At 35.4% G+C, this 21288-nt stretch overlaps 1 protein-coding gene across 6 annotated transcripts in view; it reads right to left on the bottom strand.

Moving 5' to 3' along the window:
* atp11a (ATPase phospholipid transporting 11A) overlaps positions 1–21288 on the bottom strand; it is a 146420-nt gene that overhangs the window by 54579 nt on the left and 70553 nt on the right. For all 6 annotated transcript variants that reach the window (XM_056456651.1, XM_056456653.1, XM_056456652.1 and 3 more), the window contains exons 7-16: positions 20326–20429; positions 20062–20112; positions 18126–18190; positions 12326–12407; positions 11478–11628; positions 9882–10079; positions 9627–9800; positions 5540–5706; positions 4794–4865; positions 2617–2690 (exon numbers count right to left, since the gene is read on the bottom strand). In XM_056456651.1, coding sequence (XP_056312626.1) covers positions 2617–2690; positions 4794–4865; positions 5540–5706; positions 9627–9800; positions 9882–10079; positions 11478–11628; positions 12326–12407; positions 18126–18190; positions 20062–20112; positions 20326–20429 — 1138 coding nt within the window. The remainder of the gene's footprint in view (positions 1–2616; positions 2691–4793; positions 4866–5539; positions 5707–9626; positions 9801–9881; positions 10080–11477; positions 11629–12325; positions 12408–18125; positions 18191–20061; positions 20113–20325; positions 20430–21288) is intronic.

Here is a 21288-nt window from a genome sequence, read left to right as displayed (position 1 = left end):
CATTCTGACAATGCAGACCAAGTAAATCAAGTCTCTGTGACATGGTGACAACATATTGTTGTTCTATGTTAGATAAAATAGTTCCCTTTTGTAGAAGTGTCCCCATTATTAGTTCTATAGCTTCACAGATTTTATTCCTGCACAATCACATACATTACAAAGCATCATACTGTATGACCTCTGTGTTTCAGGTTTTCTATTTCTACCCTGTTTCTCTCTAAAATGCGCTACACTATGACAGTACACTAAAAGTGGGTCATGAAAGTCATTTCGTGTTGACTTTAAATGAGAATATTAGTTATGCTGTCGGGGCCGCAATACATTCAAGAACATCCTAATTGCTTTTTTAAAATGGGAAGATTAGTTATCAGGTCAATTGTATGTGACTGAATGCATTGAGGAATCATGCCGATGTCTAAATCCAGCTCTCATTTGTATGCTAGTAGCACATTGACCCACTTGCATTAACTGGCCCTCCATTTAGGCACACATGGTGACTCAGAGAAATTTCAGTGGAATGTGCGACTGTCTAGAATGAGTGGGCGTGTGTGTGTTTGTGTCTGTGTGTGTTTACTCTGCTATCATTTGAGGACAAATTTATCCCCAGACATTAGTTAAATCCCTTTGGGTATGTTCTCAAATAGAGGAAAACAATCATATATAAATAAAGGGAATAATTAGACCTGCCAATCTGAGATTGAGATTAATAAATTAATCAAAATAATTGGGATTAATTGTATATATCAATATTTGCAGAAGAAATTCAAAAGACATTACATGATCGTGGCAGAATCATTGTAAATAATTTATCAGACTATATTAACACCTTAAACTGCCACTTAATTATATTTATATTAGAAAAACGTATAGAAAAAGGTTTATAATTATATAGAACATTTACATTTGCTTTATATAAAAACACCAAAGCAGAAAAAAGTGTCCGAATACTTGATTTTGTGGACACATTTGTACACAGAAGTTAGTTAAATCTAACACACACACACACACACAAACTTTTTTTATTGTAACAAAAGTTTTACAAAAGTGTTTTATTGTTAAAAATATGCAGTTTTTTTTAGGGTTATAGTATTTATATATGTAAATGGATTATGAGGACCCGTCTTTGTTATCCAAATGGCTTAAAAGACATACTAAACATTCATCCATTCATTTTCCTTTGGCTTAGTCTCTATTTCAGAGGTCGCCACAGCGGAATGAACCGCCAACTATTCCAGCATATACAGCGGATGCCCTTCCAGGTGCAACCCAGTGTTGGGAAACACCCATTCACACTCAATCTCACACACACACACTCATACTACGGCCAATTTAGTTCATTCAATTCACCTATAGCGCATGTCTTTGGACTGTGCGGGAAACTGGCCCAGCCGGGACTCGAACCAGCGCCCTTCTTGCTGTGAGGTGACAGTGCTAACCGCTGAGCCACTGTGCCGCCTCACATACTAAACAATGTCTTAAAAAAACTTTCAGGTGATTTCTGTCAGGGATATGTTATTGATTTATACAGTATAAATGTCATTATGGAAACACCACGTACACGTGTGTGTGTCCCTGTAATTCAACATATCATATGTCCCTGTAATTCTAAAAGCTTCAAAAACATGTTTAACGGGGTCTTTTTGGCTTTATTCATCAGGGGTTGCCACAGCGGAATGAACCGCCAAATTATCCAGCATATGTTTTACGCAGTGGATACCCTTCTAGCTGCAACCCAACACTGGGAAACACCCACACACTCCTGCATTCACACACATAAATTACGGGCAATTTAGTTTATTCAATCCACCTATAGCGCATGACTTTGGACTGTGCGGGAAACTGACCCAGCCCAGACTCGAACCAGCGACCTTCTTGCTGTGAGGAGACAGAGCTAACCACTGAGCCACTGTGCCGCCCCACATACTAAACAATGTCTTAAAAAACTTTCAGGTGATTTCTGTCAGGGATATGTTTGTGTTATTGATATATACAATTTTATATATATATATATACAATTTATACAGTATAAATGTCGTACAAGTGTGTGTCTCCCTGTAATTCAACACACCTTATGTCCCTGAAATTCAAAAAGCTTCAAAAACATATTTAACAGGGTCTTTTCAGGTTAGTTCCTTTATTCATCAGGGGTCGCCACAGTGGAATAAACCGCCAACTATTCCCGAATATGTTTTACACAGTGGATACTCTTCCAGCCGCAACCCATCACTGGGAAACACCCACACACTCCTGCATTCACACACATACACAACAGCCAATTTAGCTTACCCAATTCACCTATAGCGCATGTCTTTGGACTGTGGGGGAAAACGGAGCACCCGGAGGAAACCCACACCAACATGGGGAGAACATGCAAACTCCACACAGAAAAGCCAACTGATCCATCCGGAGCTCGAACCAGCGACCTTTTTGCTGTGAGGTGATTGTGCTACCCACTGCGCCACCATGATGCCTTAATTGGGTCTTATAACATTTAATTTTGATTGTTTGGGTTGGATATAATAAGCCATTTTTACAGCATAAAATGCATTACACCTATGAAGTGTCCCTGTAAACCACGTATACAAGTATGTGTGTAGGAGCGTGTGTTCATCCTACCTGAGTTTGATCTTACGATTACACTCATTCTCCTCCTCACCGAATCGAAGTTTAACACCTCCAGCAGCTCAAATCTGTGAACACATAAACACAAAGGCAAAGATTTTGGATTTAAAAGGTTAATTGATGCACTATTGCAACTATGTCCACATTTATGCTCGCATAAATCAGAGGAATACATGGCGTTGGCTGGGTGATTTGGGATGCATCTTTATCACAGACGGACAGAGTTTTTATGTGACTGCGCTCTGTGCTGACCCTCATGTTCTCAGCTGTAGGACAGTGTGTAGCTGCACTAATTATGGCTGGTCCTTGTCCTTCAAGGGCATGAACACACACACACACACACACACACACACACACACACACACACACACATAGACAAACGCACACACACCAGTGCCTTCACGACACTGCCTGAACAAGGAAAACTTCACTGCCTAACAGTGTTATCTTAATAAACACACAATTACATTAATATGACAACCTCATTTGTAAATACGCAAATGATTAGAGACAAACTGTCCACTTACTGAGATTGAATTAAATAGTGATAGAATTAAATTAAAGTGAGTTAAAGTGCTAGAAATCTGGTATGAAATTAAAAGCCTATTTGCAAATTATTTAGTCAAGCCCTTAAATTATTCATAACCCTGGCAAATTCTGAAATAAAGTTATTTTAAGTTGTTATTGTAAGTTGTTTTTTTGACCGGAAATGACACAGGCTTCTCCATAAAGATAATAAGATGATGTACAAGAGGCATAAATGTGGAAAAACATATTTCTCTGCTTTTATTTACATTTGAACAAAAAGTGGCATGTCCAAAATTATTCATACCCTTTGCAAACTGTCACAGTCTATAGGAAAATCCAAAGTTCTATATCGTTCCAAGAAGTCCAATAATTCTAAAGCATCCTAATTACCCTGTGTCATGATCACCAGAGATCTAGCCCTTATAGATCGCTGGAGGATATCTACTATGACTCGAACTACAATTCTGCCACCGAACTGCACTATATATCCCATCAGGCACCTCACACACACACCAGTTCTGAATCAGCCATGATTACACACACAACTGGAAGCTCATTATGGAATAATCAGATGGACCATATAAACAGCACACACGCACAGACTTTGCTGAGTCTTGTTCCCCTGTAACACTTCCAAACATTTTATTTCCTTGTCCTTTTGTGGTTTTTGATCTTTGTTTTGTCCATTGCTTTCTGCTCTCTTGCCGCCCGTCTCGACCATTCGCCTACTTTGCTGACTGCACTTTGGGATTACCCTCATGTTACTGTTAGTGGTGGGCAAAGCGAGGCTTCATGAAACACTGAAACAGTTGAAGCAAATGTGTCGAAGCTTCGAATTGTTTCGAAACCCGTCTCTACAGTTTCTTATGTATTGCTCTAGAACAGCTTCAGCAAAGAAATAGTTAAGCAAATTGAGGTATTAAACCCCACATTGTGAATCATTCTGAAATAATGGGTTCGAATTCAGGGTGATGCAGCTATAGATGTTAGAATAAACATCCGAATAAACGCTTTGTGAATAAATATGTCTTGTTTTGGACATAAAAATGTATTAAAATACATTTTGCACGGTCCACTATGCTAGATGAGATGGAGTTTTTCCTCAACCCTGCAGTCAAATGCAAATTCGCCAGGTCTCAAAACGCTTCTGAAATGGCCGTTGCTTTGAATCATTTTAGTCATGTGACCTGGTGTTTTAAAACTCTTTAGTCATGTGACCTGTTTCGAATACCCTTAGTCATGTGATCTGGGTGTTTCAGATCATGCTTCGGTGCAGTGTTTCAAAAGGCTTGCGCCTTGGGGATCTCGACACTGTGTCGAAACGTCCACGGCTGGTCCCAAATTAACTTATTATTCATTCATATGAACGGGAGGGAGCGCAGGACTCTGATCTTATAAGCTCAGGGCTCTCTGCTGGGACAGCATGCCAAACAAGCTTACAATCATCAGTTAAGTTGAACTCTTGAAGTATTTTTTCTTTTTTGTAAGTAAAAAAAATACATCACATGAAAATGTATATTTAACATAAGTACGTTTTTTTTGGATAGTGTAAAGTAAGATTTTTGGACAAACTGATAGACTTGCATATGCTGCTACAGTTTCCTGTTGGTCATTGCGCTCATGCTGTTGTCCAGATGGCTCACCTCTCCATCTCATCCTCTCTGTTAAGGATCTCCATGTGACTGTCCTTCAGACGGAGGTAGGTGAAGCCCAATCTGAGCAGGTGAAAGAAAGAAAAACAAGTTTGTTTATAATTGTATATGAGCATTATTTATTATATATTTGTATAATTGTGTTATAAATGGGTCAGGAATTATAAATGGGTAAAAAAAATTATAATCTGACTCTAATCTTGAGATCTGATATTACACATGAATATTATACAGTATGTATAGTATATTGTAAGAAAACTCCAAAATGTGTAGGAACCTTAAAATAGCACACTTAAAAGGCATAATATCAGTTTTATGATCAGAGTTATAATTTAAATGTAATATAAATAAATAAAGATGATTTATACACATTAAATAATGTGATTTATTGTTAAAACTGCATACTGGTAGGGTTATGTTATAGTATTTATAACTAGCTATATGTAATAACTAATAAATGTCTATAGATTGTGCTCATTGAAAACCAGAAATTGTCTGAATGTGTGTAAGGGTATGAAACAATGGTTTATGGTTTATTGACAATGGTTTATTCAGAGTAATAATTTACAAGGTATGTTCTGACTGTTTTGGCAGGAAAATGAAATATAAAATTGCTCTGTCATCCAAAGTGAGACTCAGTATCTCAAACCTTGAAGGACAGTGTCTAAAGTGCAATATGGTGGCCCTGTGTGAGTTCATATTTATCTGTGTGTGCAGTATATAAGCATTCATCTTGCCTTTTCATGCCCTCCACCAGCGCAACCTCGTCTGGAGAAGAGGAGATATAGAAAGATGTGGATTTGCCCTGATGGATTCCTCTCTTAATGCCGTCTACCGTCTCCTCCTCCTTCACCTGGACAGTGTGGCACAGACACAGTGCACGAAAAAACAGCTCCTCTCGCTCCTGTACATGACAAAACGCATATGTTTGTGATACAAAATCTTGCAGCAGATCTGTTCCATTTCATTCCTTAAATTAAAAGACCTAAAAATACATTTTTGACTTCTTTTCCTCAGTAGAACATCAATGAATATTTTTAGCAGTTGGACGGTGGTCATCGGTGATTACTTTGATCACTTTGAGTAAAAAAACTGGAAGGTGTTGTTCATAAGACTGTCATGACACCTTTATAATCATGACACAACATGTGCCACGAACATAAAGGTGAGTGTATGCATGTTTATGACAGCTTTCATTGAGTGTCATACACTTAGATTTGTCATTTAAAAATGCAAAGATGACATTGTTTGAGATGTTTTTGTTATGAACACTTGACATATAACCAAGACAACATATAGCTTTCATAAATATCTTATAAACATCAGTCATGAGGCCATTCTAATTGTGTTATGAAACAATTACTGATCACTTTATTTTGTGAAAATGTCAATACACTGTCAAATTATTTTATAACAGCATGATTAATATTTAATAACATTTTATTGACAAAATAAATGTGTACCACTGCAGTTGAGGTCAAGAAAAATATCATTGTCACAGTTAAAAAATTCATGACAGTTATACACACTTCAAAAAATGACTTTTGCTACTTGTTCAAACTACTGAATTAAAATTGGTTGAATCAATACAATTCTTTTTTTTTCCGGAAAACTTAAAAGTTTTATGTTCAATCAACTTAAATTTGTAAAAACGATTAAATTAACTTTATGAATTTGTCTTGGAACAACGTGAAGACATTGCATGGAACCCAGCAACTATTTTTACAGTGTAAAACAGTGAAAGTCACTGAATGAGATAAGTTAGTTTAACTTATGATTTTTTAAAAAAAAGTTACATTGACTTAACAAAAAAGAGTTATGGTAACTCATAATAAGCAGAACTCAAACTGAATGATTATGAATGAATTCATTTTTTGTTTCTGTTAACTTAACTCTGATGCTTTAAGTTCATTTAATGCATTTAATCTAGTGTTTGTCTTTAGCAGACCACCAAATAATATTTAAAAGCAATTACAAACCCATAGACTTAAACATAAAGGTCCTTCATTGATATAGTCTCTTGACAATCATGTTTATGACAGAATTATGACAAGTTATGTCAAGATGTCATAACAAAGACATCTCAAACAATGTTATATTTGCATTTAAAATGATACAAATTAGCGAATGACACTTAATGACAGTTGTCATAAGCATGCATAGCATCTCATTTATATATATATTTATAAAGTGTCATGTCATGATTATAAAGGTTTCATGACAGTCTTATAAACACCCCATCAAGTAAAGTGTTACCAAACTTTTAACCAAATGAATACCTGTGACTCCTGAGGATATACATTGATATATATACAGTTAAAGTCAAAATTATTTGCCCCCCTGTTTGTTTTTTCCCCCAATTTCTGTTTAATGGAGAGAAGATTTTTTTTCAACACATTTCCAATCATAATAGTTTTAATAACTCATTTCTAATAACTGATTTATTTTATCTTTGTTATGATGACAGTAAATAATATTTGACTTGATATTTTAAGACACTTCCATACAGCTTAATGTGACATTTAAAAGCTTAACTAGGTCAATTAGGTTAACTAGGCAGGTTGGGGTAATTAGGCAAGCTATTGTTTAATGATGGTTTGTTCTGTAGACCATCGAAAAAAAATTTACTTAAAGGGGCTAATAATTTTGACCTTAAAAAAGTCTTTCTCCAGAAGAAAAAATATTATCAGACATACTGTGAATATTTCCTTGCTGTTAAACATCATTTAGGAAATAAAAAAATAAAAATTCAAAGGGGGGCTAATAATTCTGACTTCAACTGTACATTGATATATATATTGATGTATAAAGCGAAATGATTGGTCAGTGCAAGAATTTAAATGCTACAAAAAAGACTGTGAATTAAAGTCAGTAATGCTGAAAATAATGCTCACTTTCTTGCACAGACCATTCATTTTGCTTCATGAAATCTTAATATTTCATCAAAAGCCATTAAAAGCCACGGTCTCCTTTCACTTCAAAGTGAGTCGACTCATTTAATTGATTTGTTTTTAACTATTATTATCTTATACTACTTAATTGTACATATTTACTTTCAACATTGAAAACGTATCTGAACATTTGACTGTGGTTGTTGAATGACAGTGTTTAGTTGGTTGTAAGTACATTTTCTCTACACTTGAATAACTCTTGTTTTCATTTTTCTCTTTCCCTTATTATTATTTTTCCCCTTTCCTTTTCTAAATTCCTTTTTTCTTCCCTATTGTTAAAAAAACCAAAGCTAACGATATATAAGGATTTGTATTGTAATAGTGTTTGTTTTTTTCGCAATAAAATCTTTGAACGTAAAAGTGACTCGACTCGGTGGACAAGAATCATTCGTCTGTTTCCTCTCACACCAGCAGAAAGGAAGATGGACTAACATAGCCAGATTAACTGACAAAGATGAAGAGATAACTGGAGACAGAAAGGCTATCAGTGTCTGAACAGCATGCAGTCAATACTCATTTACCCTGTAAATATTTGGATGCATCTGATACATTACAAATCTGAAAAAACAACCAACTCTGATGTTTAATTGAGTTATGAACACACACTTCATCCTTGTAATCTCATTTGAATGGACAAACTGAGCCGATCTAATTTCCTGACTGATATTCAAAGAAATTACATTCAAAACTGCAACTGACGAGATGTGAGATGAGTTAACAAATTCCTTAATAGATGTTTTAGTTAAACTTCTGAACTAATGTGTCACGTCATCGCTAAGCTCATTTATCAAAGATAAAATTAGAATCCATCCATCACGCCATCCATCCACGGCTAAAATATTCATGCTAAAACTTGCCGTTTTTTGTAACCTTGATATTAGTTCTTTCTCTCTCCTAAAATAAATTAACTTAAATTAAATTAAAGCAAAAAATACAAAATAAAATAAATTAAATAAAATTAATGCAAAAAACTAAATAAAATTTTATTAAAAACAAAAAAATTTATTAAATTAAATTCAATTAAATTCAATTAATACAAAATTAAATTAAATAATAAATTAAATTAAGTTAAAAATTGAATTAAATTAAAGCAAAAAACAAAGTAAAATAAAATTTTATTAAAAAATACAAAATAAAACAAAACAAAATAAAATAAAATAAATAAATACTAAATAAAATAAAATAAAATAAAATAAAATAAAATAAAATAAAATAAAATAAAATTAAATTAAATTAAATTAAATTAAATTAAATTAAATTAAATTAAATTAAATTAAATTAAATTAAATTAAATTAAAAGAAAAAAGAAAAAATTTAATTAAAATAAATTAAATATACAAAATCTAATTAAATTAAAATAAATTAAATAAATAAATACAGAATTTTATTAAATTAAATAATCAAATTATATTGAAATAAAAAAACTAAATTCAATTTAATTGAAACATTTTAATTAAATAAAACGTTATTAAATAAAAAAAATTTAATAAATTAAAATATGCTGTGGCGCAGTGGGTAGCACGATTGCCTCACAGCAAGTAGGTCGTTGGTTCAAGCCTCAGTTGGCATTTCTGTGTGGAGTAAGCATGTTCTCCCCGTGTTCGTGTGGGTTTCCTCCGTGTGCTCCGGTTTTTCCCCACAGTCCAAAGACATGGGCTATAGGTGAATTGGGTAAGCTAAATTGTTTGTAGTGTATGTGTGTTAATGAGTGTGTATGGATGTTTTCCAGTGATGGGTTGCAGCTGGAAGGACATATGCTGGATAAGTTGGCGGTTCATTCCACTGTGGCGACCCCAGATTAATAAAAGGACTAAACTAAACTAAACTAAACTAAACTAAACTAAATCCGCTGTAATTAAAACAAGAAGCTCACCTTTCCCTCTACACCAGGAGAAGAGTCAATCATATCCATTCCCGCAGCTCCAGGTAAGATCTGCCCGTTACAGATGGCATGTGGCACATAGACATGCCCATCCACACAACACTCCCTCAGCTCCATGTTATTTTCCGTCAAAGTGCCTGTCTTATCAGTGAACACATATTCCACCTATGACAGAAAAACAAGTGCCATAGTAAGCAAACAGTGACCCGAACAGCAGTTTATAAGTGGGCTGAAAACTTCTGCTACCTGTCCAAGCTCCTCATTGAGGTCCGAGGTATTGACCAGCGGCCGTTCTCCAACCTCCTCATCAAACATGTCGTCGTCCCACAGGATAAAGTAGGAGCCCAGGAACTTCTGCATCTCCACCGTCACGTACATAGACACAGGAATGATGTAGTTGAACAGAACCATGAAGGCCAGGAAGTCTGTGAAAGCTCGGATTAACTGAGGACACAAAACAACATGGGATGTTTGGGTCAGTTCACTTGTTCTGCTTTAATTGGGTCAATAACAGGAAATTGTAAATTATTACTTTATGTAAATATAGAAATACATACTGTAAATAAGACAAAATAAAATCAACTATAATAAACGTTTTCACACCAATAAAAATGTTTTGTTCTCTGAAAGAGTATATTTATTTGTGTTTAAAAAATCAAATAAAGCTATTTAACAGCAATAAAATAGTCATTTTCACTTTGCAAGTCCTTAAAAAGGCTAAATGAATGTACAAAACATATTACAGTTTTTATATTAACATAACTTTGCATTTTCTGAAAAGTTAAGACAATACAGCATAATTGAGTACATCTTATTTTGAATTTTTTATGCATTTCTCAGTGAATATAGGTAAAATAATTTGGTGAATTTGAACAAATCAGATTTATTTGTTAAAATATACATATTCATTAAAATAATATTTTTGTCACCAAACATCTTAGGAAACAGAACGACAATACATTTAAATTCAAGCTACTTTTTATATGTTTTTTGTTTCTCTTCATTTTTCCTCTCTTTTCAATTTTAATTTAATATTTTTCCCGAACATATAAATTTGTGTGTGCTCTGTTTAGAGCTTTTATCATTCATTTTTTGTTAGATTGGAATCTAGTTAGATTGGAGTCATCTGGAATGCAAAGAAAGCGTTTTTGCAGGACTCCCAGAGTTCATCAAGAGTCTTTGGATTCATCTTCAATGCTTCCTCCTCCATCTTACCCCAGACATGCTCAATAATGTTCATTTCTGGTGACTGGGCTGACCTATCCTGGAGCACCTTGACCTTCTTTGATTGCAGGAACTTTGATGTGGAGGCTAAAGTATGAGAAGGAGCGCTATCCTGTTGAAGAATTTGCCGTCTTCTGTGGTTTGTAATGTAATGGGCAGCACAAATGTCTTGATACCTCAGGCTGTTGATGTTGCCATCCACTGTGCAGATCTCTCACACACACCCATACTGAATGTATACTCCCAAACCATTATTTTTCCTACACCAAACTTGACTGATTTCTGTAAGAATCTTGGGTCCATGCAAGTTCCAGTAGGTCTTCTGCAGTATTTGTGATGATTGGGATGCAGATGATTCATCGGAAAAATAGACCTTCTACCACTTTTCCAAATGATTAACTAGTAGCAAAGTTATTATTTGTTCCTCTTACAACTGGAATCAACGACAAGGCTTTTGTCAGGTAGTGTATAGTATAAATATTGTATAGTATCCTTTTAAAAATGTAAAATCAAAAGATATATATTTTATTTTTTCAAATATTTATTTTCTATTATATCCTACAATAATAATAATAATAATAAGATGAAAGAAAAAAAAACATTGTTTATAGCACATACTACATGTCGTTGCCTCTCAGACTCAGTCCTCTGGTTGTACCAGGGCTCATCTCTGTTCGGGTTGGCCTGCCAGACATACTTCAGGACAGTATTGATCAAAGCTTTACTGATCAGAATGCAGAGGTACACAATCAGATAGGCGTTCATAGACCTGCAATACAAACAACAAGCAGATGAGATACCCCAGAAACAACTATATCATGCTTAATCTTTTTTTTAGCTGAGTTAATATCCAAATCCTATCTCAAATATTTCAATTAAATGTGAAGTTCAAGCAAAAATGACAATTTACTTCACATTTACTCAGCTTCAAGTTATTCCAAACTTATGAGTTTTTTTTTTTCTGTAGAACACAAAAGAAGATATTTCGAAGAATGTTGAAAGGTGGCCATTGACATCCATAGTAAGGACAAATACTTTGGAAGACAATGTCTAAAACTATACAACATTCTTCAAAACTACTGTCGTTTGTCTTTAAATGTAAATATCACCTCAAAAAAGGAAAATCGCTAACTGTATTGTTTGTTATTTTTAGGCGAACTACCCATTTAAGAGCTAAAAAAAGGACATCAACATTTATTTGATTTAAAAAGTCAATGACATCTGAAACTCTGAAAATAGATCTCTGAAAGCACACTTGTTTATTCAATAAATAGAGATCTGATGTATTTGCCTAATGGCTGCATTTAGCCGTCTGTCGCAGAAACACATGTGAGCGCAACTTGATACCAATTGTGACATCAAATACAGAGGCCCACAATTTGCTTTACAAACAGGACACTAAATGCATTACGCTGTACATGCTGACAGCAAGATAAACTGATCGAAAGCCTATCATCGTGTCTTACTTTTCAACAGCGGAGCGTTTCTGAGACTTGGACTGGTAGTTGAGGGCCATCTTGGTTTCCATGCCCGTGTAAATGGCCACAGCTAGAAAAACAAGAGACCACAGAGTTAGTTATGATAAAAGAAACCATTACATACACTTTTATAAATGCCGGGTTCCACACAATGCCTTCCTGTTGTGCCAACACAAATCGATTAAGTAAACTTAATGGTTTTTACAATATTAAGTTGATTGAACAATCTAAAAAAAACTCAAGAATTGTGTTGTTTTAGCTCATTTTAAATAAGTCATTTGAACAAGCAGCAAAAATATTTTTTTGAGTGTAGAATGTCCTCTGCTAATATTGGCAGGTGTTTTTTTACATGCATTTTTTATTTCTCTTTGCTATTTGGGCTTATTGGAACCTAATTAGAATAAAGATCTAAATATCATCTTTTGATATGTTGTACTTTTAGAGAAAAATTATGTCCATATATGTGGACTCGTGGCCCGACTTTACATAAAACACTTTTTCCTGAATTTTTTTAATGCATATTTAACATAGAAAATTTTTTTGAACTTACTTTGAATATCAGAGTGAAACCAAAAAATTTTCCCATTTTGGACAGTTAAAATAGTGCTTGGGACATTTCATATGCTGCAAAACAGTTGCAGGATGACACTGTATTTCGGTAACAAAATATAAAACATTCAAAGTATTTTAAATAGCCACTTAAGAGCTAAAATGTGCTGTCCACATATGTGGACACTCAAGCCCTAGGATGTTATTATTTCATTTACATTTACATTTAGTCATTTAGCAGACGCTTTTATCCAAAGCGACTAACAAATGAGGACAGGGAAGCAATTTACACAACTATAAGAGCAGCAGTGAATAAGTGCTATAGACAAGTTTCAGGTTTGTAAAGTCTAAGAAGCTGAGCATTAGTAATGTTTTTTTTTTTTTTGAGAGAGAGAGTACAGTTAGTGGTATAGCCAGAGAGGCAGTTACAGATTAGGAAGGAAAGTGGAGACTAAATAGTTGAGTTTTGAGTCGTTTCTTGAAGACTATTTAACCTTTTGCTCAAAATATTAGCAAAAACACATAAAGATGCTTGAGTTTATTTTCGGATGATAGTCAAGGCATTTTTTTAAACACTTTCAATCAATTCGTGGTGATAAAAATGATGTCTGATTGTAGTTTCGGAGACTTTCTGACCCCAAGACTTGACTATTTTCTGCAGGTCTCCAGCTCTGAGAGATTCTTGGAGAATTTTTTGGTCCATTTTGTTTTGTTATGACAAGATATACACAATTCCTCATCCAGGCTTTTGATTTGCAGTGTTTTTGCTACATTTTATTCATTTAGCAGACTCTTCTATACATACTGTAGTTATAGTGAGGATAAAAGACAATGTTATGAAAGTATCCTTGCTGTGTTAAAGAGAGTTTTTGTCCTAACCATCAGCAAAGGCGATGCGGGAAATTTATATTTTAGAAATGGCTTCCATTTCTGCGATGTTGAACAACAGCATAAAATACTATGACAATGATCACCTCGGGTGCTGATCATGTGTGTTACTCAGTGTTAAATGCTGCTAATGTGAGTTTGAATAGCATTTTATTTGACATTTCTTGCCATACTGAAGACAGTTTACCTCAGATATTGAAAATAAAATAACAAGCAAACATTCATTCATTCATTTTCCCTGGGCTTAGTCCTTTTATTCATCAGGGGTCACCACAGCAGAATGAACCACCAACTTATCCAACAAATGTTTTACACACGGATGACCTTCCAGCTGCAACCCAGTACTGGGAACCCAGTACATACTCATTCACACATATACACTACGGACAATTTAGTTTATTCAATTCACCTATAATGCATGTCTTTGGACTGTAGGGGAAAGCGGAGCACCCGAAAGAAACTCACACCAACATGGGGAGAGCATGCAAACTCCACACAGAAATACCAAATAACCCAGTCGGGACTCGAACCAGCAACCTTCTTGCTGTGAGGCAACAGTGCTAACCACTGAGCCACCGTGTCACCACAAGCAAACATATCAACTATTTATATTTCAATGAACATTACAACAGTGACTCGGAGTGTAAACCAACAAATATCATTCAGCACGTAACTTTGTGAAGTTTATTTATAAACTAATTTAGAGAAGATCACGTGATTATGATTGAACACAGCTGGTTCTGCATTAACTATGTATGATCCACCAATCAGACGATTCCTAACCCACTATAAAGAGCCAGAGTTTCTCACTACAGTAATCTTCGATTTGAAGAATCCCCCCTTTCACCCCTACTCCTCCACCTTTCCCTTCATTGGGCGGCACGGTGGCCCAGTGGTTAGCACTGTTGCCTCACAGCAAGAACGTCACCGGTTCTAGTCCTTTAACAGGCCGGCTGTCATTTCTTTGCAAAGTTTGCATGTTCTTCGTGTGGTCGCATGGGTTTCCCCCGGGTTCTCCGGTTACCTCCCACATTCCAAAACATGCGCTACAAGTGAATTGATCAATCTAAATTTAGCACTACCTTCAAACTCTCATCCAGCAGCAAATCTCTTCATAGCAATAATTTTAGTCATCAGCTCTTATCAAATAGGGAGAGTTGTCGAGGTCTACCTGAGGTCAAAGCTCCCCTCTCGCCCTGCAAACGGGAGGGAGCTCAGCGCTCAAGGACCTTTTGAGCTCAGGGCTCTCTTCCGGGACAGCATGCCAAACTTGCTTATAATCAATCATCAGCTAAGTGTAAACTCTTGAAAATAATGTTAATAAGGTTTAATATGCATTAATTTGATTATAAACCATCACCATTACGTTAGGAGTGCAGTGTACTATTCTGTGTTTCTGAACGGCTAAACGGTATCTAAATGTTTGTGTCGTGTCACGTTTTGTGTGGACAGTCAAACTGCTTGTCTCTGGAATCTTGTCGTGACGTGTTGTAAAAACTGCACAATGTTTCCAGAAGTGTGGATTATTGATTAAAAAAGTGTCTGGTGCATACAGAGAGGAGAGAGCGTAGAGCGTGGTTTGTCAAGCTTATTAACCTGCATGAAGCACACTCAGTATTGCACAATAATTTCCTAGAAATATGGATTGTTTATAAGAACAATACTGTGATTGAATGTTCCTGTTCCTGAATGAACAACATTCCAATCAGCCAATAAGAATCAAGGGATACGTTTACCGTTTATGTTAAGTCTAAGGTTACGGTTAGGTTTATTCACTTCTACATGATTGTTATCCAACTATTCCTCTGATTTTGGGAATAATTTACAGTTATGGTTGGGTTTAGAGGTAGGGAATAGGTATGGATTACATTTTCCAACAAAAATGATGCTACTGAATCAACATATGTGTTAATTCAGGATCGCATTATATTTGGCAAAATCATGACTATGAAAATGGTCATAGACTCAGCTGATCATGTAGAGTTTGGCAAGTCATTCCACCAGGACGCAACATTAAAGGTAAATCTTTCTTGCGATTAATTTAATGCCCTTTTGGGATGGTCCCACAAAGTGACGCATTCAGTAGCGAAGCACAGGCACAATAGCCTGCTTTCTTATAGCTACATTCTCATTTTGTCAACAAACAACCTTTTGTCACAAATCACTGCTCTGACTTTGCTCTTGTACACTGTGATGAATGACTGAGTGAGTTTTTGGCCTGTGTGTTTCCTCATATTTATAGCCCTGTGAAACAGGAGGTCATGGTTGAACAACGCTCTGTTCCTAGTCACCCAGGTGTGCTAAAAATATATATAAAATATCAATAGAAACGTACTTCAATAAAATTTTGCTAATATGAATTCATAAATAGCACACATACGGTTGAAGTCCAAATTATTTGCCAAATATTTCACAAATGATGTTTAGCAGAGCAAGAAATTTTTCACAGTATTTCCTATAATATTTTTTTTTTATCTGTAGAAAGTCTTATTTGTTTTATTTCAGCTAGAATAAAAGTTTTTGTCTTTTAAACCATTTTAAGGTCAATTAGTGCTTCCCACACAGACTTTACGTGGCAGGTATATTAACGGCTGCCCAAGTATATTCGTTGACATTTATTTTTAATTATCATCATCCTTTTACACTTTTTTTTGGATCCGTCTACACGTTTCCTACTTCTAGTGGTGTGTGCAGGAAAACTGTCGACACTAAAAATGCGTCCGTGTGGGGTTTCTAAATCTCCTAAAACGTCCAGGATTCGGCTTTAGGTTTCACTTTCTGAAGTCGTCGTTAATTATAAGCATTTTTGCATTATTTTTATTTTAAGTCTGATTTTTGATTTTTTAATTATTTCCCAAATGATTGATGAGCTGAAATGATTTAACAGAACAAATAATTTTTCACAGTGTGTCTGATAATATTTTTTTCTTCTGGAGAAAGTCTTATTTGTTTTATTTCAGCTATAATAAAAGCAGTTTTTAATTTTTTAATAAACATTTTAACGTCAAATTTATTAGCCCCTTTAAGCTATATATTTTTTCGATAGTCTACAGAACAAACCATCATTATACAATAGCTTGCCTAATTACCCTAACCTGCCTAGTTAACCTCATTAACCTAGTTAAGCCTTTAAATGTCACTTTAAGCTGTATAGAAGTGTCTTGAAAATATCTAGTCAAATATTATTTACTGTCATCATGGCAAAGATAAAATAAATCAGTTATTAGAAATGAGTTATTAAAACTATTATGATTAGAAATGTGTTGAAAAAATCTGCTCTCCGTTAAACAAAAATTGGGGAAAAAATAAACAGGGGGGCTAATAATTCTAACTTCAACTGTATATTTAACAAAGACAATTGTATCCTGACAAAAAACTGTGCTGTGTTTGCAATTGCTTGTTCTCAGTGAGACATTTTGTGGTTAAACAATACGGACAATTTTCACAACCTCCTATTTACTAAGGTTTTTTTATTCTACGGTGCGATCACAACAGCTCAGCTGAAACAGTTCAACATTCTTTCAGCTTGCCCCGCTCTTGAATCCTCACGTGTATAATGTGACATTCATCTCTCTCTCTCTCTCTCTCTCTCTCTCTCTCTCTCTCTCTCTCTCTCTCTCTCTCTCTCTCTCTCTCTCTCTCTCTCTCTCTCTCTCTCTCTCTCTCTCTCTCTCTCTTTAGCAATTACGAACTTCTCTCTGATCTCACAAGCCTGAGTGACTCATTTAATTACAGTGGGAACAGAGTGACAGAACGACTCCATCAGCAACTCTCTTCTCTTATTCTCTTGCCTCTACCTCATAGGTTGTATCAGGTTATTATAGTGATGGATCTCTCATCAGTAAGTTTAGATTTCCAAAGGAATACAAAAACTAATTAAATATATGCCTTCAATTGAACTGTGCTTTGTCAGTATTTATACATTCATTTATTCAATTTCTTTTCAGTTTAGTCCCTTTATTAATCTGGGGTCACCACAGCGGAATGAAACTCCAACTTATCCAGCATATGTTTTACGCAGCAGATGACCTTCCAACTGCAACCCATCACTGGGAAACATCCATACACACTCACTCATAAACATACAATACGGACAATTTAGCTTACCCAATTCACCTATACCACATGTGTTTGGACTAGTGGGGGAAACCGGAACACCCGGAGGAAACCCCACAAAAAAACGTGGAGAACATGCTAACTCCACACAGTAACGCCAACTGACCCAGCCGGGACTCTAACCAGTGACCTTCTTGCTGTGAGGCGATTGTGCTACCCACTGTGCCCCTGTGCTGCAGTATTTATACAATATACAGTATATATCATGTATACACATGCAAAATGTTTTTCTTACCATGTATGTATTCTGTGTTCTTCAATGTGGCTCCACGTAGCAGCAAATTCTCTGAACCCAGAGGTCTGAGAAAATCAAACAATATTAAATGCAAATTTACAAATATAATAACATTATCTTTTTAAGTGATGAAAATTCATACTTAAAGACTAGCTTAAACTAAAAGAAAGGTAAACAGGTAAAAATCGTAACACGTTAAATGGAAAAACATTGCTAAAAAAGCAACGAAAATATGCAATTTTGTGCTATTATACAGAACATACACTCACCAGCCACTTTATTAGGTAAACCTGTCAAACTGCTCGTTAACGCAAATTTCTAATCAGCCAATCACTTGGCAGCAATTCAGTGCATTTAGGCATGTAGACATGGTCAAGACGATCTGCTGCAGTTCAAACTGAGCATCAGAATGTGGAAGAAAGGTGATTTAAGTGACTTTGAATGTGGCATGGTTGATAGTGCCAGATGGGCTGGTCTGTATTTCAGAGACTCCTGATCTACTGGAACCATCTCTACAGAGATTAAGGCGCGAATGCCTTGATGCCAGAGGTCAGAGGAGAATGGCCAGACTGGTTCGAGCTGATTAAAAGGCAACAGTCACTCAAATAACCACTCGTTACAACCGAAGCAGAAGAGCATCAACGGGTGCCACTCCTGTCAGCTACTGGAAACAGGAAACTGAGGCTACAATTCGCACAGGCTCACCAAAATTGGACAATAGAAGATGGGAAAAACATTGCCTGGTTTGATGAGTCTCGATTTCTGCTGCAACATTTGGATGGTAGGGTCAGAATTTGGCATCAACAACATGAAAACATGAATCCATCCTGCCTTGTATCAATGGTTCAGGCTGGTGGTGGTGGTGCAATAGTGTGGGGATATTTTCTTGGCACACTGTGGGCCTAATAGTGCTGACCATGTCCCTCCCTTTATAACCTCAGTGTACCCATCTTCTGATGGCTACTTCCAGCAGGATAACGCGCCATGTCATAAAACACGAATCATCTCAGACTGGTTTCTTGAACATGACAACGAGCTCACTGTACTCAAATTGCCTCCACAATCACCAGATATTAGTCCAACAAAGCACCTTCGGGATGTGGTGGAACGGGAGATTCACATCATGGATGTGCAGCCGACAAATCTGCAGCCACTGCGTGATGCTATCATGTCAATATGGACCAAAATCTCTGAGGAATATTTCCAGCACCTTGTTGAATCTACGCCATGAGGGATTAAGGCAGTTCTGAATGCAAAAGTGGATCCAACCCGGTACTAGTAAGGTGTACCTAATAAAGTGGCCGGTGAGTATCTATATTATAAAAATACTATATTCACCTAATAAAACAGTCACACTTTACAATAAGGTTTCATTAGTTAATGTTTGTAAAATTATGTACAAACATAAACAAATAATAGACAATACTTGCACAACATTTACTAATGAATTATTAACATAAAAATGAGCAGGAACTAACAATCAAAAACTCTCTTTTTATTAACAAAGATGAATAAATACTGTAATAAATGTGTTGTTCATTATTTGTTTATGTTTGTAAATACATTAACATATATCATAATATGTGATAACCGAAAGTATTAAACTAGCCTAATAATAGTAAATTAAAAAGATTAAATATGAAAACAAACGTGTAAAGCTGCCAATACTGTACATACTTTATATAATATTTTGGAATAATATAACTTTTTTGTTTTAAATACTGCACATAATGTATGTTTATACATATTTGCATAACTTATATCTGTACCAAAAGATGTTTTAATTAAAGGATGAAATATTGGAAGCATTGCTTTAGCAAGAATCCGAATTGGAAGAGAGAACTGTTCTATGAAAATGATAAATTGTCCCTCTTGAATTCAATCTTTCACACACTGGCCCTTTAATTAAGAGTCAATTTCCTGAGTATAGATTTACCTCGCGATGGGCTCGTCTCGATCCAAATAAATATTGATGCGTCCCACAAATCTACAGCGGGAGAGGAAGAAAAGACAGAAATGAATGTCTGGTCTGGGCTCTGTGTCAATATGTGTGTGTGTGTGTGTGTAGTTAACACACTCTGGAGTGCGTTTCATGCTGTTTTGACGGTCCAGCAGTAATTCTATACACACTGTGAATTTGTAAGCAAAATCTGCGGGTTTGTTTTTGCGTTTGCTGCTGATATAGAAGCCTATTCCTCACTTGTACAGGTCTGGCTGGGGTTGTTCGCATTCTATGGTAGCGTGCAGCGTGTCCACCTCCTCTGCTGTGCTGAAGGCCTTTGTGTCCTGAACTGCATAATAGGTCTTTGTGTACAGAGGAGAGCATGAGAGAAACAAGTTAGCATTCCAAGGTCAAAAACTCTCAGATACCAATTTCTGCCATCTCAGAAGCATAACCATCGGTGTGCAAGTGTAAACAAATATATAGCAGAGATCAGAATTGGAGAGCATTTTATAAATACTTGGTTTTTATTCATAAATAATTAATTTTTCATCATTCGATATAAGAATTTTTAATTAAAGAAAACATATTTTGTTGTAAACACAGTTGTTGATAATTAGGAATTTACCACCAGGTACCATGTTAAACCCTTTAACTTAGAGGATCTGACAGTGTTCTCTAATTTTGATGAGTGTTCCATTTCAAATACATCATTTTTATGTCAATTGATTATATACTGCACTTTAAACTAAACTTGACTATGCTAAAACTGCTCTTTTATTCTTGCTTGAATAACTTAAAATGGGACTAAGCAGTAACCTCAAAATATAGGAAATTGCTAAAATCTAAAGCATCACTTTATTTTGATGGTCCATTTGTTGAATTTAAGTTACATTGCATCTACATGCCAACTAATTCTCAATAGATTATAAGTAGACTGTTAGGTTGGGGTTAGGGTTAGGGTAAAGTGACATGTAGTTTAAAGTTTCTTATTGTCAGTTAAATGTCTGTTAAAGTTGCTGCATCAGCAGATAATAAGTAGACAGTCCACTAATACTCAAATGAGAATTAATGGACCCTTTTCACAAGACTGTTATGACACGTTTAATGGCCATCATTATCTTAAATCCTTGAAAGTTTTTAATATTTTGATTTTTAAAAACGTATGAACATTTATATGCATTAATGTATGTATTATTTCATCTTTGCATCAAATTACAA

The sequence above is a fragment of the Danio aesculapii genome, chromosome 1 (assembly GCF_903798145.1).
Source record: "Danio aesculapii chromosome 1, fDanAes4.1, whole genome shotgun sequence".
NCBI lineage: Eukaryota > Metazoa > Chordata > Actinopteri > Cypriniformes > Danionidae > Danio > Danio aesculapii.
The sequence above is the reverse complement of the archived record's forward strand: the minus strand, read 5'-3'. Positions and strand labels throughout refer to the sequence as shown.